Raw genomic sequence first — 27891 nt, 5'->3', positions numbered from 1 at the left:
AACCACATTGTTGGTTAAGGGCTTGTAATGTCTACACCTGTTGTATTCAGCGCATGTGACAAATACAATTTGATGAAGTGTGGCACCAAAAATCAAACCTCTGAGAGATTAGTCTTTGAATTCACCGAATCACATTTCAGTTTAAATCGACATACATCTCATTCTGAGATTTATGGTATTACCGGCTTAGTACAGAAGGGGGCACCAAAAAACTAAAAATACCTTTAGGCATCTGTTACCAGAATGCTAACAAAATTAGCACAAGTGATATAGAATTTCAATAGAGTCTGCTAGCTAAATATGCTAATGAGCGCAAACGAAAATAAACAATTTACAAAGACAAGCAATCTAGCTCATAAAGTTGTACATATATAGATAGGTAAGAGTTACCGAATGTCATTTTTGCTAAATTTAGACATTTACAAGCGAATGTAAATGAAAGACATTGTGCAAACTAACAACGTTTTGAAGCACGCTTGTCTGCTCTGAAGTAGCATGTGTACACTCTGTGCCTGTCTGGAGTCCCTAGGGCAATGGGCCTGCCTGCTCTGCTTGGAGTAGATGGGGGAGGAGTAGACAGGCTGAGAATGGAGAGGAGGAAAAAAGGCAAGCAAATCAAAAGATGGCAGTGGCAGCTGTACAGATAACTCATTCAAAAGGCTGCCTTTTCAAACACAGCAGAAAGCTTACACAATATGATGCCCCATCACCTTATTCAGTCAGTAACTTACTTAGATAACTAGCAAGTTAAACTTAGGAGTTGCGTTAATGCATAGTTCTTAATTTTTCACGCGGGAAAAAATTAAACGGGTAAGAAATCCAGTACTGCGCTTTGTAAACGCTGATCTAAAATGCTACTTATTGTAATTTCTGCTCTGCATCAGACTAACTTTGTGCATCTGTTGCACTTCTCCCCACTTGGATGAGAATTCACGAATGGGCATTCTATCAGCAGACATCGCGCTCTGACTGATGTGTAGCTTTTTTCTCTTGTACTTGGTAGGCCTACTTTTTTCTCAGTGTAGCCAGCCTACTTTTCTCTGGTAAAATTCCAGATTAACTTTAAACAAAATATTAGAACATGCAGCTGGCTACATTACTTCTATGATAAACAGAAATATGATGGCCATGCATCGTTTTTGCAAGCTCAATTAGGCTACATGTGTGGCTGCCAGCCAAATAGCATTGCACTTCTGTTGACATTTAATGAAAATGAAGCTATTTTCTGCCGAATGTGTTGCACTAATGTATTTTCTGTGAAGGAACACTATAGTAACACTATCCTGATCACTCTATTGAAGCAACAAAAAAAACACTGTTGAATTTCAATATAAAACATGTCCCCTGTCAATACACAGCTGGACTCACCCGCTCCCGCTTTCACCCTTTGTGCTATTTACAAACATATGACTGGTTCAATTGTTCTGGGGAATTATGGTAAGGTTCATAATGTGACAGGTGAAATGAAGAATGTGATCTGCTTTATCTCCTAATGTATTGCACAAGTTGACACCAGGTATTTACTTAAAAAGTGGCTACAAATTCAACAACATTTTGAAAAACGTCAAATTAAAACTTTTAATGTTATTGAAAAACCATCCCCTGGCTATTTCAAATACCCAGGTATATAGGCACTGAAAATTGTCAAAGACTCCAGCCACCCTAGTCAGACACTGTTCTCTCTGCTACCACACGGCAAGCGGTACCGGATCGCCAAGTCTAGGTCCAAGAGACTTCTAAACAGCTTCTACCCCCAAGCCATAAGACTCCTGAACATCTAGTCAAATGGTTACCCAGACTACTCACATTGCCCCCTCCCCTCTCCACACCACTGCCACTCTCTATTGTCATCTGACCTCTTTCTCCCCTCTCTCTCCAGATGAAATCTTGCGACTTGTGACGGCCGGCTGCCCAACAACCTGCCCGCTTGACCCTATCCCCTCCTCTCTTCTCCAGACCATTTCCGGAGACCATCTCCCTTACCTCACCTCGCTCATCAACTCATCCTTGACCGCTGGCTACGTCCCTTCCATCTTCAAGAGAGCGAGAGTTGCACCCCTTCTCAAAAAACCTACACTCGATCCCTCCGATGTCAACAACTACAGACCAGTATCCCTTCTTTCTTTTCTCTCCAAAACTCTTGAGCATGCTGTCCTTGGCCAGCTCTCTTGCTATCTCTCTCAGAATGACCTTCTTGATCCAAATCAGTCAGGTTAAGACTGGTCATTCAACTGAGACTGCTTTTCTCTGTGTCACGGAGGCTCTCCTCACTGCTAAAGCTAACTCTCTCTCCTCTCATCCTTCTAGACCTATCTGCTGCCTTTGATACTGTGAACCATCAGATCCTCCTCTCCACCCTCTCCGAGTTGGGCATCTCCGGCGCGGCTCACTCTTGGATTGCGTCCTACCTGACAGGTCGCTCCTACCAGGTGGCGTGGCGAGAATCCGTCTCCGCACCACGTGCTCTCACCACTAGTGTCCCCCAGGGCTCAGTTCAAGGCCCTCTCCTATTCTCGCTATACACCAAGTCACTTGGCTCTGTCATATCCTCACATGGTCTCTCCTATCATTGCTACGCAGACGACACACAATTAATCTTCTCCTTTCCCCCTTCTGATAACCAGGTGGCGAATCGCATCTCTGCATGTCTGGCAGACATATCAGTGTGGATGACGGATCACCACCACAAGCTGAACCTCGGCAAGACGGAGCTGCTCTTCCTCCCGGGGAAGGACTGCCCGTTCCATGATCTCGCCATCACGGTTGACAACTCCATTGTGTCCTCCTCCCAGAGTGCTAAGAGCCTTGGCGTGACCCTGGACAACACCCTGTCGTTCTCCGCTAACATCAAGGCGGTGACCCGATCCTGTAGGTACATGCTCTACAACATTCACAGAGTACGACCCTGCCTCACACAGGAAGCGGCGCAGGTCCTAATCCAGGCACTTGTCATTTCCCGTCTGGATTACTGCAACTCGCTGTTGGCGGGGCTCCCTGCCTGTGCCATCAAACCCCTACAACTCATCCAGAACGCCGCAGCCCGTCTGGTGTTCAACCTTCCCAAGTTCTCTCACGTCACCCCGCTCCTCCGCACACTCCACTGGCTTCCAGTTGAAGCTCGCATCTGCTACAAGACCATGGTGCTTGCCTACGGAGCTGTGAGGGGAACGGCACCTCCGTACCTTCAGGCTCTGATCAGTCCCTACACCCAAAGAAGGGCACTGCGTTCATCCACCTCTGGCCTGCTCGCCTCCCTACCTCTGCGGAAGCACAGTTCCCGCTCAGCCCAGTCCAAACTGTTCGCTGCTCTGGCACCCCAATGGTGGAACAAGCTCCCTCACGACGCCAGGACAGCGGAGTCAATCACCACCTTCCGGAGACACCTGAAACCCCACCTCTTTAAGGAATACCTGGGATAGGATTAAGTAATCCTTCTACCCCCCCCCCTACCCTCCCCCCCAAAAAAGATATAGATGTACTATTGTAAAGTGGTTGTTCCACTGGATATCATAAGGTGAATGCACCAATTTGTAAGTCACTCTGGATAAGAGCGTCTGCTAGATGACGTAAATGTAAATCTATTCATAGTCACTTTAATTAACTCTACCTATATGTACATACTACCTCAACTAACCGGTGCCCCCGCACATTGACTCTGTACCGGCACCCCCCTGTATATATTGTTATTTTTTACTGCTCCTCTTTAATTACTTGTTACTTTTCGCTTATTCTTATCCGTATTTTTTGAAACTGCACTGTCAGTTAGGGGCTCATAAGTAAACATTTCACTGTAAGGTCTACACCTGTTGTATTCGGCGCATGTGACTAATAACATTTGATTTGATTTATACGGTATACCGCCCAAGCCTATTCACAACAAGCCTATTCACAATAGTTACAATAATTAACTGACAAATTGACAATAAACTAGAGCAGTGTGGACCTGTTTACAAAGTGTGGACCTGTTTCTCATAAAAATGCCATGTTAGCCCTAGCACATAAAGTCAAGTAGTTTAGATAGGTCTGGAGATATTTTGAGCCTCCCCTAGGGTATCTGGCTGGTACAATGTGATTGTTTTATTGAATCAAGCTCAAATGTGTTCCAGACTTGATAGCGCAACTCAACATTGACAGTTAAGAATTATTGTCCACTTTGAAAGCGAAACCAGGGGAACCATGCTGACTAGACTGTATGAATAAAACAATAGATATTGAAATATGGCCAATTTAATATAGTTACTGGATTAAAGTTAATGCCAAAAAAGACACTACTGTGTGTTTGGTTTTATTATCCTTGTGGGGACCAGAAGTCCTCACAAGGATAGTAAAACAAGTTAAATTCAGACAAGTGGGGACAAAAAAAAGGCTATTTTAGGTATAGGGATTAGGTTTAGGCTTACAATTAGTGTTAGGGTTAGGGAAAATAGGATTTTTAAATGGGAATCAATTGTTTGGTCCCCACAAGGATAGTAAAACAAACGTGTGTCTGTGTGTGTATTTCCGTATGCATTGTGTGGTTATATGGGTGTACATTTTTATTTTGACAACAAATTGACAAGCAAGGGCTAAGAGAGAGTCTAAGGGAGACAGAGGACTTTGTCTTCCAGACAGTACCTGACAGGATTCTTGTCGAGACAGAGAGTGGGTGGAGTAGTTAAGGTCCAGACCGAAATCGACGGGGTGTACAGTGAGCAGTCGTTTGGTCTTTTTCATCTTTAGGAGAGTAGAGATAAAGACATCATCACACATAGAACCAGGAGAGCGGAGAGGAGACAGGGATGACACCAAAGATGGGTAAAGGCGGTGAGAAATGGTAACTCTCCACTAATAAGAACTACTGAGACACACTCCCTCAAGAGCTCTGGAGGGGACCAGAGCTCTTAGAGTGGGGTTAGCATTGGTCCAATAAGGCTTACCATGCTGACATGTTCTTTTAGGAAGATGATCCTTTTACTGAACGTGACAACAGATGTTTATTCTTCTTTCCAATACTGTATGAGTCAATAAGGAATGCACGTGGCTCCCTGTGTGGTTCAGTTGGTAGAACACAGCACTTGCAATGCCAAGGACATGGGTTTGATAAAAGTGTTTGCTAAATGATGGATATTATGCAGGCCATGCAAAAGCATAATTCCCATGGCTTTGGGTGGACTGCCATACGTTGAATGACAATGAGGACGACGTTCCCTGAGTAAATTTCACTATATGATGGAAATATCACCATAAGTTTGTTGCTGTGGTCATTTATGGGAGATGGTGTCACCTTTCCTTTTTTGGAATAACAAAGGATCACCATATGCTAAACTGAGGCTCTTGAAGGTGGGATTTGAGTTGTTTCAGAAATGAACAGTACATAAGCAGAAAAAAGCATTTCACCCAACTACACTGGTTCATGTCTCCCTGAGTCATTCAAATTACTTGTTCTGCTTACACCACTTGAGGGTGCTCTCCCTCTCTATCTTCCCAAGATAACCAAAGCAGGAAATGCTGGCAAGACCATGCTAAAGTTGTGGCCATAAACATGAAAACAAAAGTATTCACTATCACTTCAATTGCAACAACAAAATTAGGTTTAAATCATAGGCTACATGGATATGGACTAGCAAGTGTCTTCACTGACATTTTCAACCTCTCCCTGTCCGAGTCTGTAATACCAACATGTTTTAAGCAGACCACCATAGTGCCTGTGTCCAAGAACACTAAGGTAACCTGCCTAAATGACTACCGACACGTAGCACTCAAGTCTATCACCATGAAGTGCTTTGGAAGGCTGGTCATGGCTCATATCAACACCATCATCCCAGAAACCCTAGACCCACTCCAATTTGCATACCGCCCCAACAGATCCACAGATGATTAAGTCTCTATTACACTCCACACCGCCCTTTCCCACCTGGACAAAATGGACACCTATATGAGAATGTTATTCATTGACTACAGCTCAGCGTTCAACACCATAGTGGCCTCAAAGCTCATCAATAAGCTAAGGACCCTGGGACTAAACACCTCCCTCTGCAACTGGATCCTGGACTTCCTGACGGGCCGCCCCCAGGTGGTAAGGGTAGGTAACAACACATCCGCCACGCTGATCCTCAACACAGGGGCCCCTCAGGGGTGCGTGCTCAGCCCCCTCCTGTACTCCTTGTTCACTCATGACTGCACGGACAGGCACGACTCCAACACCATCATTGATTTTATCCAAGATGGCGTAGCAGTCAGACGTCTTTGTCTTTGTTTTGTCCCGTGTATATCTTTTTTTTCTTCGTATATATTTTTTATATTTTTAACCTCAATTTCAACATACTCTCCTGCAACCCGCCTCACCGAATGTGGTATGGATCTGCTACTTTCTATACTTTAGAACTGGAACCCCCAACAGAAGCTAGCCAGCTAACTAGCTAGTAGTCAGTTAACCACTGCTAGCGGTCATCAGCTAACCTCAGCCCGGACAACTCCTGTCAGTCTGCACAGCGCAATTCAACCCAGAGCATATCGGACTGCTTTTTCTCAACCACATCTCCACATCTCTGGATTCCTACTGCAAGCTCTGAACCTTTTCACCTGGATCATCGCAGCTAGCTTGCTGCTGTCCGAGTGGCTACTCTGTCCCAAAGCAAGTACCAGTTAGCCTGGAGCTAGCCTCGTGCTAGGCCCATCTCCCGGCTAGCTGAAGAGGTCCACCAGCCAATTTCTCGGGCTACAATACCTATTTTGCCAATTGGCCTGGACCCTTTTACTGCCTACACGGAGCCCTGCCGATCCATCACGACTGGTCTGCCGACGTAACCGTCCAAGTGGCTTCAACAGACTCTTCCGTCCCTAAGGCTCCTTCTGCTAGCCTGCTAGCCCCGGCCAGCTAGCTGTCTGAATCGCCGTGTCTCCAGCTCGCCTAGCTACTCACTGGACCCTATGATCACTCGGCTACGCATGTCTCTCCCTAATGTCAATATGCCTTGTCCATTGCTGTTTTGGTTAGTGATTATTGTCTTATTTCACTGTAGAGCCTCCAGCCCAGCTCAATATGCCTCAGCTAGCCCTTTTGTTCCACCTCCCACACATGTTTGGATCTCACCTGGTTTAAATGGTGTCTTTAGAGACAAAACCTCTCTCATCGTCACTCAATGCCTAGGTTTACCTCCACTGTATTCACATCCTACCATACCCTTATTTGTACATTATGCCTTGAATCTATTCCTCCATGCCCAGAAACCTGCTCCTTTTACTCTCTGTTCCGAACTCACTAGGCCACCAATTCTTATAGCCTTTAACCGTACCCTTATCCTACTCCTCTTCTGTTCCTTTGGTGATGTAGAGGTTAATCCAGGCCCTGCAGCGCCTAGCTCAACTCCCATTCCCCAGGCACTCTCATTTGTTGACTTCTGTAATCGAAAAAGCCTTGGTTTCATGCATGTTAACATCAGAAGCCTCCTCCCTAAGTTTGTTTTACTCACTGCTTTAGCACACTCCGCCAACCCCGATGTCCTTGCCGTGTCTGAATCCTGGCTCAGAAAGGCCACCAAAAATTCTGAAATTTCCATACCCAACTACATCATTTTCTGTCAAGATAGAACTGCCAAAGGGGGAGGAGTTGCAATCTACTGCAGAGATAGCTTGCAAAGTTCTGTCATACTTTCCAGGTCTATGCCGAAACAGTTCGAGCACAAATTATCAAGGAAACCACCAGGTACAACCCTAAATCCGTAAACATGGGCACCCTCATAGATTTTATCCTGACCAACTTGCCCTCCAAATACACCTCTGCTGTTTTCAATCAGGATCTCAGCGATCACTGCCTCATTGCCTGCATCCACTATGGGTCCGCGGTCAAACGACCACCTCTCATCACTGTCAAACACTCCCTAACACTTCTGCGAGCAGGCCTTTCTAATCGACCTGGCCCAGGTATCCTGGAAGGATATTGACCTCATCCCGTCAGTCGAGGATGCCTGGTCGTTCTTTAAAAGTAATTTCCTCACCATCTTAAATAAGAATGCCCCTTCCAAAAAATGTACAACTAAGAACAGATATAGCCCTTGGTTCACTCCAGACCTGACTTCCCTTGACCAGCACAAAAACATCCTGTGGCGGACTGCAATAGCATCGAATAGCCCCCACGATATGCAACTGTTCAGGGAAGTCAGGAACCAATTCACACAGTCAGTCAGGAAAGCAAAGGCTAGCTTTTTCAAACAGAAATTTGCATCCTGTAGCTCTAACTCCAAAATGTTTTGGGACTCTGTAAAGTCCATGGAGAACAAGAGCACCTCCTCCCAGCTGCCCACTGCACTGAGGCTAGGTGACACGGTCACCACCGATAAATCCATGATAATCGAACATTTCAATAAGCATTTCTATACGACTGGCCATGCTTTCCTCCTGGATACCGCAACCCCGGCCAACAGCTCCACACCCCTTGCAGCTACTTGCCCGAGCCTCCCCATCTTCTCCTTCACCCATATCCAGATCGCAGATGTTCTGAAAGAGCTGCAAAACCTGGAGCCGTACAAATCATCTGGGCTAGACAATCTGGACCCTCTCTTTCTAAAATTATCCGCCGCCATTGTTGCAACCCCTATTATCAGTCTGTTCAACCTCTTTCATTTCGTCCGAGATCCCTAAAGATTGGAAAGCTGCCGCGGTCATCCCCCTCTTTAAAGGGGGTGACACTCTAGACCCAAACTGTTACAGACCTATATCCATCCTGCCCTGCCTTTCTAAAGTCTTTGAAAGCCAAGTTAATAAACAGATCACTGACCATTTCGAATCCCACCGTACCTTCTCCGCTGTGCAATCTGGTTTCTGAGCTGGTCACGGGTGCACCTCAGCCACGCTCAAGGTACTAAACGATATCATAACCGTCATCGATAAAATACAGTACTGTGCAGCCGTCTTCATCGACCTGGCCAAGGCTTTCGACTCTGTCAATCACCACATTCTTATTGGCAGACTCAATAGCCTTGGTTTCTCAAATTACTACGCAGATGACTCCATTCTGTCTACATCTGACCCGTCTTTGGACACTGTGTTAACTAACCTCCAAACGAGCTTCAATGCCATACAACACTCCTTCCGTGGCCTCCAACTGCTCTTAAACGCTAGCAAAACCAAATGCATGCTTTTCAACCGTTCGCTGCCCGCACCCGGCAGCCCGACTAGCATCACTACTCTGGACGGTTCTGACCTAGAATACATGGACAACTACAAATACCTAGGTGTCTGGCTAGACTGTAAACTCTCCTTCCAGACTCATATGAAACATCTCCAATCCAAAATCAAATCTATTTCGCAACAAAGCCTCCTTCACTCACGCCGCCAAACTTACCCTAGTAAAACTGACTATCCTACCGATCCTCGACTTCGGCGATGTCATCTACAAAATAGATTCCAATACTCTACTCAGCAAATTGGATGCAGTCTATCACAGTGCCATCCGTTTTGTTACCAAATCGCTTTATACCACCCACCACTGCGACCTGTATGCTCTAGTCAGTTGGCCCTTGCTACATATTTGTCGCCAGACCCACTGGCTCCAGGTCATCTACAAGTCTCTGCTAGGTAAAGCTCTGCCTTATCTCAGCTCACTGGTCACCATAGCAGCACCCACCCGTAGCACACGCTCCAGCAGGTATATTTCACTGGTCACCCCCAAAGCCAATTCTTCCTTTGGCCGCCTTTCCTGACAGTTCTCTGCTGAGAATGACTGGAACGAATAGCAAAAATCACTGAAGCTGGAGACTCATATCTCCCTCACTAACTTTAAGCATCAGCTGTCAGAGCAGCGTACAGATCATTGCACCTGTACCCAGCCTACCTGTAAATAGCCCATCCAACTACCTCATCCCAATATTGTTATTTATTTATTTTTGCTCCTTTGCACCCCAGTATCTCTACCTGCACATTCATCTTCTGCACATCTATCACTCCAGTGTTTAATTGCTAAATTGTAATTACTTCGCCACTACGGGCTATTTATTGAATTTTCTATTGTGTTATTGACTGTACGTTTGTTTATTCCATGTGTAACTCTGTGTTGTTGTTTGTGTCGCACTGCTTCGCTTTATCTTGGCCAGGTCGCAGTTGTAAATGAGAACTTGTTCTTAACTGGCCTACCTGGTTAAATAAAGGTTAAATATTTTTTTTAATAAAAATTACATTTGCCGATGACACAACAGTGGTAGGCCTGATCACCAACAACAACGAGACAGCCTATAGGGAGGAGGTCAGAGACCTGGCCTTATCCTAGATAAGCACTCCTTCTCAACACTGTAAATACGAGCCAAGGATTATTGTGTCAGCAGACAACAATGAGAGAAAGTGCTTCGTTTTGGTTATTCATTGTGATTTGGAACTAAACAACCAATCTAGACTGTACAACAGTCATAACAAAAACCAGCAGGAGACACTTCAGGGTCTCTCACACTTGACGTTTCTTGGGCTTGCGTCCCAAAAGGCACCCTATTACCTATGTAGTGCACTACTATTGACCGGGGCCCACAGGGCTTTGGTTAAAAGAAGGGCACTATATAGGGAACAGAGTGCAATTTGGGACACAACCTGGGACTCTTTAATGTGTGTCATGACCTATGACAGCCTGGTATTTATTTACCAATGATGCACCGGGCCAGTGCTGGTTTTGCAATGCCTTAACCCTGACCAGCTGCTTGTCAGCGCACAATTGGCCCAGCGTCGTCCGGGTTTGGGGAGGGTTTGGCCAGCAACGATGTTCTTGTCCCATCGCGCACTAGCGACTCCTGTGGTAGGCCGGGCCCAGTGCACGCTGACACGGTTGCCAAGTGCACGGTGTTTCCTCTGACACATTGTTGCGGCTGGCTTTCAGGTTAAGTGGGCATTGTGTCAAGAAGCAGTGGTTGTGTTTTGGAGGACGCACAGCTCTCGACCTTCACCTCTCCCGAGTCCATACGGGAGTTGCAGCAATGAGACAAGACTGTAACTACCAATTGGATACCACGAAATTGGGGAGAAAAAGTGGGTAGAAAAAATAAAAACATTTAATAAAATAATAAAAACAAATAAAAGATCTGTATGAATAAAGATTAAGGAATCTATGGTTTAGATCGCCTAGCTAGGTGCTACATAATATATATATATGGTATTTATTCCATTTAGCAGATGCTTTTGTCCTAAGTGACTTACAGTCATGCATGTACACATTTTACATATGGGTTGTCCTGGGAATCGAACACACAATCCTAGCGGTGCAAGTGACATGATCTACCAACTGAGCCATACAGGACCACATAGCATTCACGTAGGACCAATTAAATGACTTTTGGTTGATGTATAATTTCAGCCTTTTCCTAAACTATGGGCCTACATACATTTTTAGAAAGGGGCTGTACAAACATGTCCACTTTTTGAAGTCTGAATTCACCTTTACTTGCACACAGGGATGTCTCAACCATAAACATGAACGTAGGTGTCTCAAACACTCAAGAAGACCTGTACAAGCAACTTAACCCTCATACTACCAACATATTATACATACATGGATTACCAACTGGGATCATTTTGACCCCAAGAAGAAACTATTTGAAAAAGCAACAATCATAGCCAAATATCAACTTCATTCTTATAAAAACATAATTAGAAATTATTTTATCTGAAATAAAGAATAACCAAAACAGACTTATTTCAGCTAAATTACAGGTCATTTGTATATTCTGTCAAATGAAAATACACATTTTCCCCTTAAATAATGTACAGCTTTTTGTAACACTATCACGACTCCCGCCGAAGTAGGTCCCTCTCCTTGTTCGGGCGGCGTTCGGCGTCACCGGTCTTCTAGCCATCGCCGCTCCACCTTTCATTTTCCATTTGTTTTGTCTTGTTTTCCCGCACACCTGGTTTACATCCCCTCATTACTCTACGTGTATATTATCCTCTGTTTCCCCCATGTCTGTGTGTGGTATTGTTTGTTCGTTACGTGTGTGACGCTACAGGCTGGTTTTGCGCCGGGTATTGTTGTAACCCGTGGTTGTGTTATTTGTACCTATTTGTATAATTTGTGCGCTATCGCTTTTTTCCTTGGGCCGAAATGTTGTGACGCAGTTGCGTCCGGCTGTTTTCCTCTGCCTGAATAAAGTGTGCCTGTTCACTCATCTCTGTTCTCCTGCACCTGACTTCCTTCGACCAGTTGCGCACACTCTGACAAACACTTTATTTGGACATTTCAACTAACTATCTACTAACCCTAGCCTAACCTTAAGCCTTACCCTAACCGTAGCCTTAGGAAGCAGTTGCTTATCAACAGATAGTATGACCATCTGTACAGCATCTACTGATGGACTATCCAAATAAGTGTGACCCATCTTTTTCCCATATTATAAATCAACGTAGTTACTAAAAAGATAATTTGATTGTATTATCATTTAGACTTTAGAATTGTGCCATATTTTGGGGCGGTACACCAACATTTTTAATATACTTAATTTTATTGACAAAAAGTGATCCATCCATTGATCCTGAGAGGAAATTACAAAGAATATGCCTTTGTTTTCTTTATTTACTTACCCCACAGCCAGCATTAGCATTGCTGTCATTGAAACAATGGGAGTGGTTGAGCCTATGGCAGGATGATTCAAAAAGCATGCTCAAACTAAATGTTATAGCAACCCAAATATCATAACAAGTTGCACATATAGAATATTGGAAGATATTGAGGAGATTCTGGAATTTATGTAACATTTACCGTAGAAAAACTATTTTTCTGAGAATACACACGAATACAGCACTATGTGTACATTTAGAGGGTAGCTGGTAATTATGTCCCCAGATAAACTTAGATTCAAATAAAGGTCCTATTTACCAAATTACTATAGGCTGATTTAGGTGTTTTTGGCTGGGGTCAAAATGACCCCAAAGGACTTTTCTTTCTAATCCATTTGAATACGGAAACACTAAACAATGATTTAGTTTCGTTAAGAACAAGTTGATAGACAAAGTCATGAAATATTGGAAGAATTGATAAACCATCTTTTGGGCTATGATCAAAAATATGCCTCTGGGGTCAAAAACCCCAGTCTGTAGTACGAGGGTTAAAACAAACATATAAAACTTAAAAGACAAAGTTGGTACTGTAGTCTGCATATAACAAGAGAAACTTGGTTTTCATTTGTGTATACATGTTACTATGTGTCAAGGTCTCAATGCTTCAGCATGGATTACCATTGACAAGACCCAGCAACATTTAGAAATATATACTGCTGTATGCACACTAATGAGTCACTGTTAATTTTACGTTTTGTGTTTGTTTTATGGATATGAAACGTACAGTATAACACAAATAAACGTTTCCCATAATCGTTCATAGGGTAAGGTTGCACATGTGTGTTCTAGCCCAGCACAAGTACAAACGACTAAACTATTCCACAATTCCTCAAGACCCTTTGTTAGTTGAATCGCATGTGTTTGTGCAGGGCTGGAATACAAATGTGCAACACTCGGGCACACCCGAGGACCCAAGCTAAGAAACACTGCCATAGAGGAATGTCCTCTACCCCCCAACATGAACAGTCAAGGATACAATTGACTGATTAACACTGTAGGGCCAACCCGAACCATACTGTGCTGGCTCTGATATCTTTTCTTTACATTGTCCTTTTGCGTACAGTTCCAGCAACTCTGGTGTATGCGAACCCAGGCCAGTTTGGCTTGGCTCGGTACTGTGAAAAAAGGTAATACTGTAATTCAGGAAGTCAGGAATAGAGAGTGGGCAATACCATTCTGTAGTGTCGTCCATCTGCCACGGTGTCCATGTTGTTCTCATCATAGAGATCTGATGAGGAGGGAGAAGTGTCTCGTGTGAGTTACATTTTTATTTAATTCAATTCCATAAGACTTCAATTATCTCTCAAAAAGCAACTGTGCTGGGCAAAACAGTGCAAGTTTAAATACATTAGGTACATGCATACACACATTACATTATAAAGTGCCTTCAGAAAGTATTCACTTTTCCACAATTTGTTGTGTTACAGCCTGAATTTAACGTTGATTACATTTAGATTTGGTGTCACTGGCCTACACACAATACCCCATAATGTCAAAGTGGAATTATGTTTTTTGTGCCAATAAGTATCCAATCCCTTTGTTATTGCAAGCATGAATTAGTTCAAGAATAAAAATGTGCTAAACAAGTCACATAATAAGTGGCATGGACTCACTCCGTGTGCATTAATAGTGTTTATCATGATTTTTAAATGACTACCCCATCTCTATACCCCACACATACAATTATCTATAAGGTCCCTCAACTGAGCAGGTAATTTCAAACACAGATTCAACCACAAAGACCAGGGATGTTTTCCAATGTCTCGCAAAGAAGGGCACCTATTGGTAAAAAAAAGCTGACATTGAATATCCCTTTGAGCATGGTGAAGTTATTAATTACACTTTGGATGATGTATCAATACACCCAGTCACCACAAAGATACAGGCATCCTTCCTAACAGCTGCTGGAGAGGAATGAAACAGCAAAAAAATAAAATGTAATACATTTTGAATTGAGGATCTATCAACAAAATGTGGAATAGGTCAAGGGTACGAATACTTTCTGAAGGCACTGTACGTTAGGGCTGGGCGATATGACGATATATACTGCTCAAAAAAATAAAGGGAAAACTTAAACAACACATCCTAGATCTGAATGAAAGAAATAATCTTATTAAATACTTTTTTCTTTACATAGTTGAATGTGCTGACAACAAAATCACACAAAAATAATCAATGGAATTCCATTTTATCAACCCATGGAGGTCTGGATTTGGAGTGACACTCAAAATTAAAGTGGAAAACCACACTACAGGCTGATCCAACTTTGATGTAATGTCCTTAAAACAAGTCAAAATGAGGCTCAGTAGTGTGTGTGGCCTCCACGTGCCTGTATGACCTCCCTACAACGCCTGGGCATGCTCCTGATGAGGTGGCGGATGGTCTCCTGAGGGATCTCCTCCCAGACCTGGACTAAAGCATCCGCCAACTCCTGGACAGTCTGTGGTGCAACGTGGCGTTGGTGGATGGAGCGAGACATGATGTCCCAGATGTGCTCAATTGGATTCAGGTCTGGGGAACGGGCGGGCCAGTCCATAGCATCAATGCCTTCCTCTTGCAGGAACTGCTGACACACTCCAGCCACATGAGGTCTAGCATTGTCTTGCATTAGGAGGAACCCAGGGCCAACCGCACCAGCATATGGTCTCACAAGGGGTCTGAGGATCTCATCTCGGTACCTAATGGCAGTCAGGCTACCTCTGGCGAGCACATGGAGGGCTGTGAGGCCCCCCAAAGAAATGCCACCCCACACCATGACTGACCCACCGCCAAACCGGTCATGCTGGAGGATGTTGCAGGCAGCAGAACGTTCTCCACGGCGTCTCCAGACTCTGTCACGTGCTCAGTGTGAACCTGCTTTCATCTGTGAAGAGCACAGGGCGCCAGTGGCGAATTTGCCAATCTTGGTGTTCTCTGGCAAATGCCAAACGTCCTGCACTAAGTTGGGCTGTACGCACAACCCCCACCTGTGGACGTCAGGCCCTCATACCACCCTCATGGAGTCTGTTTCTGACCGTTTGAGCAGCCACATGCACATTTGTGGCCTGCTGGAGGTCATTTTGCAGGGCTCTGGCAGTGCTTCTCCTGCTCCTTCTTGCACAAAGGCGGAGGTAACGGCCTCCTCCACGTCTCCTGATGTACTGGCCTGTCTCCTGGTAGCGCCTCCATGCTCTGGACACTACGCTGACAGACACAGCAAACCTTCTTGCCACAGCTCGCATTGATGTGCCATCCTGGATGAGCTGCACTACCTGAGCCACTTGTGTGGGTTGTAGACTCCGTCTCGTGCTACCACTAGAGTGAAAGCACCGCCAGCATTCAAAAGTGACCAAAACATCAGCCAGGAAGCGGTCTGTGCTCCCCACCTGCAGAACCACTCCTTTATTGGTGGTGTCTTGCTAATTGCCTATAATTTCCACCTGTTATCTATTCCATTTGCCAAACAGCATGTGAAATTTATTGTTAATCAGTGTTGCTTCCTAAGTGGACAGTTTGATTTCACAGAAGTGTGATTGACTTGGAGTTACATTGTGTTGTTTAAGTGTTCCCTTTATATATTTGAGCAGTGTATATCGTGTGACGATAGAAAAATGTCTATTGTTTTAGATTTTGCTCTATCGTTTATTTCATTGTGTCGCAAATCACACTCTTTACGGCAATATTTTTCGTCAATTGGACGACGCTTTGCTTTCTTCCACACCTCCCGTGTAGAAGGAAATTTGCAACACAAACAAACATTGACGAGAGTGAACGTGACACAGAGCACGGAGACACGGAGATCGTACCTAAAAGAGGGGCTACTTCGGTCGCAAAGACGTGATTTAGGTATAAAACGTCTGACACTGACCAGAAACCGCCCTCTGCAAAATATGCCGCATGCCGGTCCCGACAACAGGCTCAAACACCACTAACCTCTTTTACCACCTACGCAAGAATCATGTGAAACAGTACAGTCGAGTGCTCAAAACAAACCCCCAACTCAGACATTGCAAGAGGCTTTTGCCCGCAGCACACCATATGGCAAAGAATCACGAAGTTGGAAGGAGAGAACAGCTGCCGTTACAACTTACATCTGCAAAGACATGGCCCCAATTTACACAGTCGAGAAACGGGGGTTTAATGAGTTGGTGGTTAACACGGTACCAAATGCAAATTGATCTGTGACACGTATTCATGCCAAAATAACATGCAAAACAGGCAAGCCACCCCCCCAATTTTTTAAATTTTTTTTAGGCCTATATTTAAGTGTTTTCTATTTACCTTTTTAGATTTTATACATTAATATTTATATTTTGTTACATGCTTAATTGAAAATGTGCACAAAGGTTTTAAATAAAAGGAGAAATAATCAAATATGACTAAGTACCTTTTATTTGTTGAGTATAATTCAAAATGTATTAAGAAATAGGCCTTCAATGTGACCACATTTTATATAAACAATGTATTCATTGAATTTACAGAAAATGTGCTATATCGTGATACGTATCATTATCGGGATATGAAATGACCTATATCGGATATGAGATTTTGGCAATATCGTCTAGCCCTACTGTACGTCAAAAAACATGATCATATTAGCAAAGACTAATTTAGCATTAGCACAAAGGTGCTTTTCTTTTCTATGTTGTAGCTGTATAGTGTTTGTTTCTTTTTATAGCTCTCTAAATAGATAAGGTAATGGAAATGCAGGAGCTAAGTGACCTTTTTAAGAAACACGTCAGAGAGCAAATCATATGGGGCTTCTGTCTGCCAGCACGAAAGCAGCACAAGTAGGTAAAGTGCGAGCACACAAAGTGTTTCTCAGTCTCTTTTTATGAGTGACTTGCTTTGCTCAGTAACATTTTGTTCTACTGGTTCCTGCGCTTATTGAATCAGAGGACACAAGGAGACAGGGAAAGAGAGACAGAGAGAGAGAGGGGGAAAAAGATATGCTAAGTGGGAGAAGATTTAAGGATGAGCAGCTGCTCTGCTCAGCAAAAAAATAAACAACTAAAAACTGAAACAAGATTGTAAAAGTTAAGATCGTGCAAATTAACTAATGGCCGTGCAGCAAATAAATGGCACAGTAGATGCTTAAAGCACACACATGCTCACACATGCTCTTACACGCATGCACGTGCACACACAAACAAAATACACAAAATTACCCTCTAATAAATTCCACGAGACTCTAATTGACCTAAAACGTCCCGGACTCTAATATCCCTGTTGACATACCAATATGCGGTGGTGTAAAGTACTTAAGTAAAAATATTTTAAACTACTAGTTCTTTGGGGTATCTGTACTTTACTATTTACAGTTGAAGTCGGAAGTTTACATACACTTAGGTTGGAGTCATGCAAACTAGTTTTTCAACCACTCCATGAATTTCTTGTTAACAAACTATAGTTTTGGCAAGTCGGTTAGGACATCTACTTTGCACATGACCAGTAATTTTCCCAACAATTGTTTACAGACAGATTATTTCACTTATAATTCACTGTATGACAATTCCAGTGGGTCAGAAGTTTACATACACTAAGTTGACTGCGCCTTTAAACAGCTTGGAAAATTCCATAAAACGATGTCATGGCTTTAGAAGCTTCTGATAGGGTAATTGACGTTGTTTGAGTCAATTGGAGGTGTGCCTGTGGATGTATTTCAAGGCCTACCTTCAAACTCAGTGACTCTCTGCTTGGCATCATGGGAGAATAATTTTTTTTTTTTTTTAAATCAGCCAAGAACTACAATAATTTTTTTTAGACCTCCACAAGTCTGGTTCATCCTTGGGAGCAATTTCCAAACACCTGTAGGTACCACGTTCATCTGTACAAACAATAGTACGCAAGTATAAACACCATGGGACCACGCAGCCGTCATACCGCTCTGGAAGGAGACGTGTTTTGTCTCCTAGAGATGAATGTACTTTCGTGCGAAAAGTGCAAATCAATCCCAGAACAACAGCAAAGGACCTTGTGAAGATGCTGGAGGAAACGAGTACAAAAGTATCTATATCCACAGTAGAACGAGTCCTATATAGACATAACCTGAAAGGCCGCTCAGCAAGGAAGAAGCCACTGCTCCAAAACCGCCATAAAAAAGCCAGAATACAGTTTGCAACTGCACATGGGGACAAAGATCGTACTTTTTGGAGAAATGTCCTCTGGTCTGATGAAACAAAAATAGAAGTGTTTGGTCATAATGACCATCGTTATGTTCGGAGGAAAAAGGGGGAGGCTTGCAAGCCAAACTGTGAAGCACGGGGGTGGCAGCATTGTGTTGTGCTTTGCTGCAGGAGGGACTGGTTCACTTCACAAAATGGATGGCATCATGAGGAAGTAAAATTATGTGGATATATTGAAGCAACATCTCAAGACACCAGCCAGGAAGTTAAAGCTTGGTCGCAAGTGGGTCTTCCAAATGGACAATTACCCCAAGCATACTTCCAAAGTTGTAGCAAAATGGCTTAAGGACAACAAAGTCAAGGCATTGGAGTGGCCATCTCAATCCTATAGAAAATTTGTGGGCAGAACTGAAAAAGCATGTGCGAGCAAGGAGGCCTACAAACCTGACTCAGTTACACCAGCTCTGTCAGGAGAAATGGGCCAAAGTTCACCCAACTTATTGTGGGAAGCTTGTGGAAGGTTACCCAAAACATTTGACCCAAGTTAAACAATTTAAAGGCAATGCTACCAAATACTAATTGAGTGCATGTAAACTTCTGACCCACTGGGAATGTGATGAAATAAATAAAAGCTGAAATAAATCATTCTCTCTACTATTATTCTGACATTTCACATTCTTAAAAAAAGTGGTGATCCTAACTCACCTAAGACAAGGAATTTTTACTTGGATTAAATGTCAGGAATTGTGAAACTGAGTTTAAATGAATTTGTAACGTGGGTCGTATAAAAGGGGACCAAGGCGCAGTGTGTTTTGTGCTCATATTTAGTTTTAATGAATATACTTTAACCAAACGACTGAAACCAGTTCCGTCAGGTGACATACACTAAATAGAAAACAACTACCCACAAAACCCCGGAAGAAAAACGCCTTCTTAAATATGATCTCTAATCAGAGGCAACGAGAATCAGCTGCCTCCAATTAGAGATCAACGCAAACAATGCCAACATAGAAATAGAAAAACTAGAACTTAAACATAGAAATAGAAAACATAGAACAACCCAAAACACCCCCTGTCACGCCCTGACCTACTCTACTATAGAAAATGACATCTTACTAGGATCAGGACGTGACAGTATTTGGCTAAGGTATATGTAAACTTACGACTTCAACTGAATATTCTTGTCAATGTTTACTTTTACTTCACTTCATTCCTAAAGAAGATAATTTACTTTTTACTACATACATTTTCCCTAACACCCAAAAGTACTCGTTACATTTTGACAGGAAAATGAACCAATTCACACACTTATCAAGATAACATCCCTGGTCATCCCTACTGCCTCTGATCTGGTGGACTCACTAAACACAAATGCTCCGTTTGTAAATGATGTCTTAGTGTTGGAGCGTGCCCCGTGCTATCTGTCAATAAAAAATACTTCTACTTTTGATAATTAAGTACATTTTAGCAGTTCCATTTACTTTTCATACTTAAGTACATTTAAAACCAAATACTTTTAGACTTATACTCAAGTAGTATTTTACTGGGTGACTTTCACTTTTTCTTGAGTGATTTTCTATTAAGGTATCTTTACTTTTACTCAAGTATGACAATTGAGTACTTTTTCCACCACTGCCAATGTGTCGGGGTGTGAGAGGCTAACTATGTGCCAGCCAACCCAAAGGGCGCTTGGTATGTGCCCAAGCTAGTGCCCACGGCTCTGCCTAGAGCTACAAAGCGGGTCTTTTTCAATCAAATAAATGTAAATGAAGTTGTATTTAATATTTTACCTTAATCAGATTTCCTAAGCCATAACTAAATCGTGCTCTGGCTAGCTGGTTAATATCTATGTCTTTGACTGCCCTCATCTAAAATATTAAAATACATCCACTTTAAACATTACCAAATAAGTTTTAGGGTAAAATATGTTTGTGCTTCACAAGAAATTAGATTCCAAAGTCTGAAATGCCCATTCTTTACTGTATGTGGATGGAGTGAGTGAGTGATCAGTGAGACAAGCCATTCTTGGTAGATTGTCTATGGAATGACACTGGACAAAGCCATTGTGCTTGAGAATTGTGCAGAGACACAGAGCTCTACTTACTGTGGCTTTCGGGCATGCTGTGTGTGTCATCTTCACGAGGCTCTGGGAGAGAGAGACAGAGGGAGAAAGACTAACAATCTGAGGTAAAATCAAACAATTCAAAATAAAGGCCCCTGACGTCATCAGTAATGATGGTTCCTTTGTAAATAAATGCACAATCAGAGATAATCTTGATGACATAACATAAAATGTAAAGATACACTGTTGCTATTGCTGCTAATTTCAATGTATGCTCATATGTGAAGAATGAGACTTGTACTGTGCATGTGTAAAGAAACCTTATGTAGTTTTGCTCCTCAACAGAATGGAAAGTCTCAACATAAGTTGTCGTCATAGTCTCTCTGTACACCAGAAGACAGTGGTGTGGGGATGACACCCTCTGAGCTTTGGGGGCCTCATGGACCACTGTCAGAAAGGATTATGTGTTTGTGCACATGCACACTGTTCTGGCGTATGCAGCATGTGTGTGTGTGAAGCAATATGTTCACATTGGTATGTGCTTGCGTGTGGACTGTGTATAGACTGTGTAAGCATCTGTTTGTATATGTATTTGTAGGTGTGGGTGTTTCTGTGTATATCTTTAAATGTACATTTGCCTAAATGTGTGTTACTAATTTAACAAAAAAGCAAAACCGGTGTCTGTTCTCTTTTTCCCTGTATCTGGCCAATTGAACTCTGCAGGATTGGATCAACCAGAGACATGACATTTCAGACACAGAGCGAGATGTGATCATGCAATCACACGGACTGCTGGATCCAGCCTACCAGCTCCCTCATCCTACCCACAATCCTCCATAGTGACTTAACTCTTTTCACTATAATTCATATTTGCATGATTTCCTTTTCCTTTAAGCAACGTCACAAACTCGTCAGGGCCAATACATCATAGGTATCATCGTTTTAATGATGCCTTGGGTGTAGATAAGCAGATAAGCTCCATTGTATAGTTAACATCAGGCAAATAACATGTCAGTTTTGCTTTGATTAAACCCAATCGTCACTGCGTTAAACTTTAAACATGTCAGACAAACATACACAAAGCATTTCATTGCTATGTCAATAAGTCTGGTAACGTAGGCAACGTCCGGAACTGACCGCGTCATATAGGGACCAACGGAGGCAACGTTTCTCTAACATTGTTGGTCAGTGGAGGATAAAATGGCATGACATTTAGACTGAATCCAGGCCTTTGTGCTACACTACTCTTAACACGGCTCCACACAGTTGTAAGAAGCCAGAAAAACAGAAAAGATGGAAAAGATTAAGTCCCTCTGTCCTATTTGGCAGGCAGCTCCCTGACTGAAAAGAAAGAAAGAAAGAAAGAAAGAAAGAAAGAAAAAAGAAAGAGAGAAAGAAAGAAAGAGAGAAAGAAAGAAAGAAAGAAAAACTTTTCCAATGATTCAGAATTCACCAAGTGGGACAAATTAGTAATGTGTATCACAAGTTTGCATGTAAATCTTCCACACACCCAAAAAGCACTATGCAAAGATGGATAAAAAGTTACTTTAACAGATTACAAAAGCTCCCATGTTAGATACCATGCAAATGTTTGATTTATGGAGTATAAATGGTAAGTTGAGAAGAGAATTGGTTTAAAATGTGCTTTGGTGACATTTACAATGCCTGCATAGGCTGTTATAAACACCATCATTTTATGAGTTGTTTACAAAAAATGACGATTCCAGAGTTAAAAATGACGATTCCAGAGTTAACATGGTGACGCATACACCATCATTTTGGGTGATATTTTCCATACCATAGATGCAGCCTACAGTAAATACATTCCATCCACCATGACAAGAGGCTACGGGGTTTCCTAAGGGTTTATACAGGGGTGATGGGGTCTCCTAAGGGCTTTTTCAGGTGTGGGCATGGAACCCATAGTACCCACCTCTCAGGTCACTCTGGGAGGCGCTGAGATCACCACTCAACCTCTTGTAGAGCGAGCGCATAACCTTGGCACTGCCAAAGCGCTTGAAACGGGAGCGCACATTCTCATGGTACCACTCCAAAGTGCCAATCTTGAGGACCCTGGAGAGAGAGAGGGAGAACTTCAATAATGCCTTAATAGATAAACACTAAGTTACTGTTACAAGGTTTAAATAATCTGAAGCGGCTATTCTAGGAGTATGTTCTTAAGGTATATGTTGAGCCTTTTTTTTGGTACATTAACGCACCACTACGTCAAGGGAAATATACTATCCTTTCTAACAAAGATATCTACATCATAGTTTTTAAAACATACCTTATCCTGGATATGGGCTAAGTTGAGCATAGGGACAGGGTAAGTTGAGCTGCCTACAAATGTATATACTGAATTAGATATTACCACAACCTTTTTAAAACTATTATATTACACAATTCAGCACAATCAGAATCACTTTGTCTTTTAGTAATTTTAAGCATCTTTTAACACAGGTTTAAAACTTAACATAGGCCAGGCCATGGTTTTACCTCATATCCCAGTGATAATGCCTTGCATTAAACCTGGGTAGAAAACACTTAAATTTGCTCAACTTTCCATTGGCTCAACCAATTGCTCAACTTGCCCCACAGCAAAGCTTTTTTACTATATTAGCCCAAAAAGCTACAAGGATACACTTTCATGCTATGTTTAGGACTTCATACTGAAGCTTATAGATACCCCAACTAATGTATAGAACAGTTTACACAATTACAGTATTTACTTTGGTTTACATACAAGCATCATGAAACCTGTACCCCAAATAATTAATTTGACTGTGGAAATCTGTTTTTGGACCGAACTTGTTTACCACTTTTTACCATGCGATTTTTTCCTTCACAGAACGCATGAAATTATGACCTCTTCCTAAATATGTGTTCACATTATTAATTTTGTGTTTAGTTTCCTAGAAACAAGGGGTGTCTCAACAAAGCCTTAGGCTCAACTTACCACACTCTCCCAAGTGAGTAGGGTAAGCATTTCAGTACTTGGATCACACACAGTATGTTAGATATACAGTATGCGAGTTTGCAAAATGCATCAGACCAGGTGTGTGGGAGATTTGTCAGAGGGATGGATGAAAGGGACTATCTATTTGCCCTCAAACCTTGAGTAGGAATTGGGAGAGGAACTTTAGATGAAAAATACAGTGGTTCCTCCTTTAAACAACTTCTTAATGCTAGGGGGCAGTATTCGGAAGTTTAGATGACTGAGGTGCCCAAAGTAAACTGCCTGTTACTCAGGCCCAGAAGCTAGGATATGCATGGAAGTATTGGATAGAAAACACTCCAAAGTTTCTAAAACTGTTAAAATAATGTATGTGAGTATAACAGAACTGATTTGGCAGGCGAAACCCCGAGCACATACCATCCAGGGGAAAAAAACTGAGGTCATTGGATTATCCAATGCTCTTCTATGGGAAACCTGATTTATTAGGACCCAGATTGCAGTTCCTATGGCTTCCACTAGATGACAACAGTCTTTAGAAATTGTTTATTTTTTATTTTTTAAATGAAGAAGTATTCGAAGTGTCACTCAGGTGGACTCTAGTCTTTTGGTGCGCGTGAATGACTGCGCGCTCCGTGTTGTTTTTCTCCGGTATTGGAAACAGTTTATTCCATCTTAAATTTGATTGATTATTTACATTTTAGGGTACCTGAGGTTGGATTAGAAACGTTGTTTGAAATGTTTGGACCAAGTTTACAGGTAACTTGTTAGATACTTTGTTGTCATGTTGGGCGAGTTGGAACCGGTGTATTTCTGAATCAAATGTACCAAATAAATGGATATTTTGGGGATATAAAGAAGGAATTTATCGAACAAAACGACCATTCATTGTGTAACTGAGACATTTGGGATTGCAAAAAGATGAAGATCTTCAAAGGTAAGCGATTTATTTTATTGTTATTTCTGACTTTCGTTATGCATCTGTTTGGTTGGAAAATGGTTTACATGCATTTGTACGCGGGCGCTATCCTCAGATAATCGCATGGTGTGCTTTCGCCGTAAAGCCTTTTTGAAATCTGACACAGCGGCTGGATTAACAAGAAGTTAAGGTTTATTTTGATGTATGACACTTGTATTTTCATGAAAGTTAAATATTTCTATTTATGTCATTTGAATTTCGCGCTCTGCAATTTCACCGGATGTTGTCAAAATCTATCCCGTTAACGGGATTTGATCCTTAATAAGTTTTAAAAGTTGTGAGCTTACGCCGGGGGACTTAAAGGTAATTTGTGGTTTAGTACGGTACCCTGCGTCACCACTTCATTGCTCCAGACCAGCACAAGGGGGAGTTAGAGCACTGATTATGCTTTTGGGTCCTACTGTGTCTCTAAAAAACAATGAATAGGTGACATAAACCTAAATAGAAACTGATAATTGTGCATGACTTCAGCATTACTTACTAAACCTGTTGTTACACTAAGGTTTTTATTATTTTATTTTGTTAGGATTACTTTGCTCTTACAGTAATACTGTAGACCACTCCTGACCGGTCACGTTGTACAGCGCTTGAGTGGGGCAACAGTCTAAGACACTGCTTAGCAACGCAAGCTGTGTTACTACAGATGCAGGTTCGATACCCGTGCCAGCCACCACCGGGAGACCGATGAGGTGGCATATGTTTTTAATTTAGAATCCTCCAATCCTCTATATGTAATTATTGGCGGAGTGTCACATCATATTTTTCGATATACTGTAGGCCTACCGTAGGCGACATGATACTGTATAGTGTTGAGTAATGTGCTGTAGGCCTTATTTATTTAAAGAGCATATTGAAGTTAGAAGCAATAGGATTTGAAGCAATAGCCTAAAACTATTTTAGCACTGTTTTGCGCTGCTCTGAAACAATCATGGGGACTGGTCTTGATAAATCAATGAGATTGGTTGGTTAGACTAGAATTTTAAAAAATAGGGTACAGAAATGTTATGCTCTTAGTGTAACCTTTATTTAACAAGGCAAGTCAGTTAAGAACAAAATCTTATTTACAAGGACAACCTATTCCTTCCTCCCCATCGAAGAATTGAAGCCCGGTCTCCCACGAGCCCTGCCTGCAAGACATGGGGATTCTTTAGCTAAATAGCCCACTGCCGACCATCACGTTGTACAGCACCATATTTTTCATTCCATCCTAACGGAAACCCAGATGGTTTTTAGTTATTCTTGGAATATAAACACCATAATATTAATCAAATTAATTAAGCAAGTACCAATCAAAAGTTTGGACACACCTACTCATTCCAGGATTTTTCTTTATTTTTACTATTTTCTACATTGTGGAATAATAGTGAAGACATCACATCTATGAAATAACACATATGGAATCAGTTAAGAACAAATTCTTATTTACAAGGACAGCCTACTCCTTCCTCCCAGTCAGGGAATTGAACCCCGCTCTCCCACGTGCCCGCATTCTCTAGTACAGCCATTATTGAAGGTACTTGAGATCACCGAGAAAGTCTGGACATGGCCTGCTCTCCCTTATGTAAGGAATTTGGCACCTTCCCATGTTTACAACAGTATGTATTGTAGACTATGTTTACTTGTCAGACTGCACAGTAGCCTAGTAAACAAATGCAGGTGGCTTATATCTTAAACGCTTTAAATGCTTTATTATCCAAATGTAAAAGCATACTGTACAGTACTGGATTTCTTCATCAGCATCTTTATGCTTTCATTAATAAAATAATGATAAAAATACTCTTTCAAAATGCAATTGTTGATTTAGTTATTGATCCATAACAAATTACTATGGGAATAAATCTCACTGAATTACAGAAATATTGGAACAAAGTTGTCTAATGAAGGCAAACAAATTGTTGCTTTCTGAAATACGCTTTCAAACACACATGGTCACATTGTACAGCGTCATTATGGCTATTAGCAGGGCTATATTTTGGCCTTTATAAATATTATTTTTGCCTTTATTCAGATTACAATCGCTCACTGTCAATTTTTTGAAAATGAAATAATCTCCAAAATATCGTTATATATAGCCTTCCCGCTGTGGACGTCTTTTTCAGCACGGTTTCGCGCTGCTCTGAGACAAGCATGGAGAAATGAAAATGTTCAATTATTTTCCATGATATTCTTAAAATATAATCTCAGCCAAAAAAAACGTCCCTTTTTTAAAAGATAATTCGTAAATAAATTCAAATAACATCACAGATCTTCATTGTAAAGGGTTTAACACTGTTTCCCATGCTTGTTCAATGAACCACAAACAATTAATGAACATGCACCTGTGGAACAGTAATTAAGACACTAACAGCTTACAGACGGTAGGCAATTAAGGTCACAGTTATGAAAACTTAGGACACTAAAGAGGCCTTTCTACTGACTCTGAAAAACACCAAAAGAAAGATGTCCAGGGTCCCCGCTCATCTGCGTGAATGTGCCTTAAGCACGCTGCAAGGAGGCATGAGGACTGCAGATGTGGCCAGGGCAATAAATTGCAATGTCTGTACTGTGAGACGCCTAAGACAGCGCTACAGCGAGACAGGATGGACAGCTGATCGTCCTCGCAGTGGCAGACCACGTGTAACAACACCTGCACAGGATTGGTACATCCGAAAATCACACCTGCGGGACAGGTACAGAAAGGCAACAGCAACAGCCCGCGTTACACCAGGAATGCACAATCCCTCCATCAGTGCTCAGACTGTCCGCAATAGGTTGAGAGAGGCTGGACTGAGGGCTTGTATGCCTGTTGTAAGGCAGATCCTCACCAGACATCACCGGCAACAACGTCACCTATGGGCACAAACCCACCGTCACTGGACCAGACAGGACTGGCAAAAAGTGCTCTTCACCGACGAGTCGCTGTTTTGTCTCACCAGGGGTGATGGTCAAAGGAATGAGCGTTACACCGAGGCCTGTACTCTGGAGCGGGATCGATTTGGAGGTGGAGGGTTCGTCATGGTCTGGGGCGGTGTGTCACAGCATCATCGGACTGAGCTTGTTGTGCGTTACAGGGAAGACATCCTTCTCCCTCATGTGGTACCTTTCCTGCAGGCTCATCCTGACATGACCCTCCAGCATGACAATGCCACCAGCCATACTGCTCGTTCTGTGTGTGATTTCCTGCAAGACAGGAATGTCAGTGTTCTGCCATGGCTAGCGAAGAGCCCGGATCTCAATCCCATTGAGC

At 42.4% G+C, this 27891-nt stretch overlaps 1 protein-coding gene across 5 annotated transcripts in view; it reads right to left on the bottom strand.

Moving 5' to 3' along the window:
* LOC115156213 (melanophilin) overlaps positions 1-27891 on the bottom strand; it is a 158227-nt gene that overhangs the window by 71527 nt on the left and 58809 nt on the right. For 4 of the 5 annotated variants that reach the window (XM_029703596.1, XM_029703594.1, XM_029703599.1 and 1 more), the window contains exons 4-7: positions 22667-22806; positions 20776-20817; positions 13740-13795; positions 4615-4713 (exon numbers count right to left, since the gene is read on the bottom strand). In XM_029703596.1, coding sequence (XP_029559456.1) covers positions 4615-4713; positions 13740-13795; positions 20776-20817; positions 22667-22806 — 337 coding nt within the window. The remainder of the gene's footprint in view (positions 1-4614; positions 4714-13739; positions 13796-20775; positions 20818-22666; positions 22807-27891) is intronic. The other variant, XM_029703598.1, reaches the window with a different exon arrangement.

The sequence above is a fragment of the Salmo trutta genome, chromosome 20 (assembly GCF_901001165.1).
Source record: "Salmo trutta chromosome 20, fSalTru1.1, whole genome shotgun sequence".
In the NCBI taxonomy this organism is placed as follows: domain Eukaryota; kingdom Metazoa; phylum Chordata; class Actinopteri; order Salmoniformes; family Salmonidae; genus Salmo; species Salmo trutta.
Note: the sequence above shows the minus strand (reverse complement) of the source record. Positions and strands in the feature narration are given on the sequence as shown.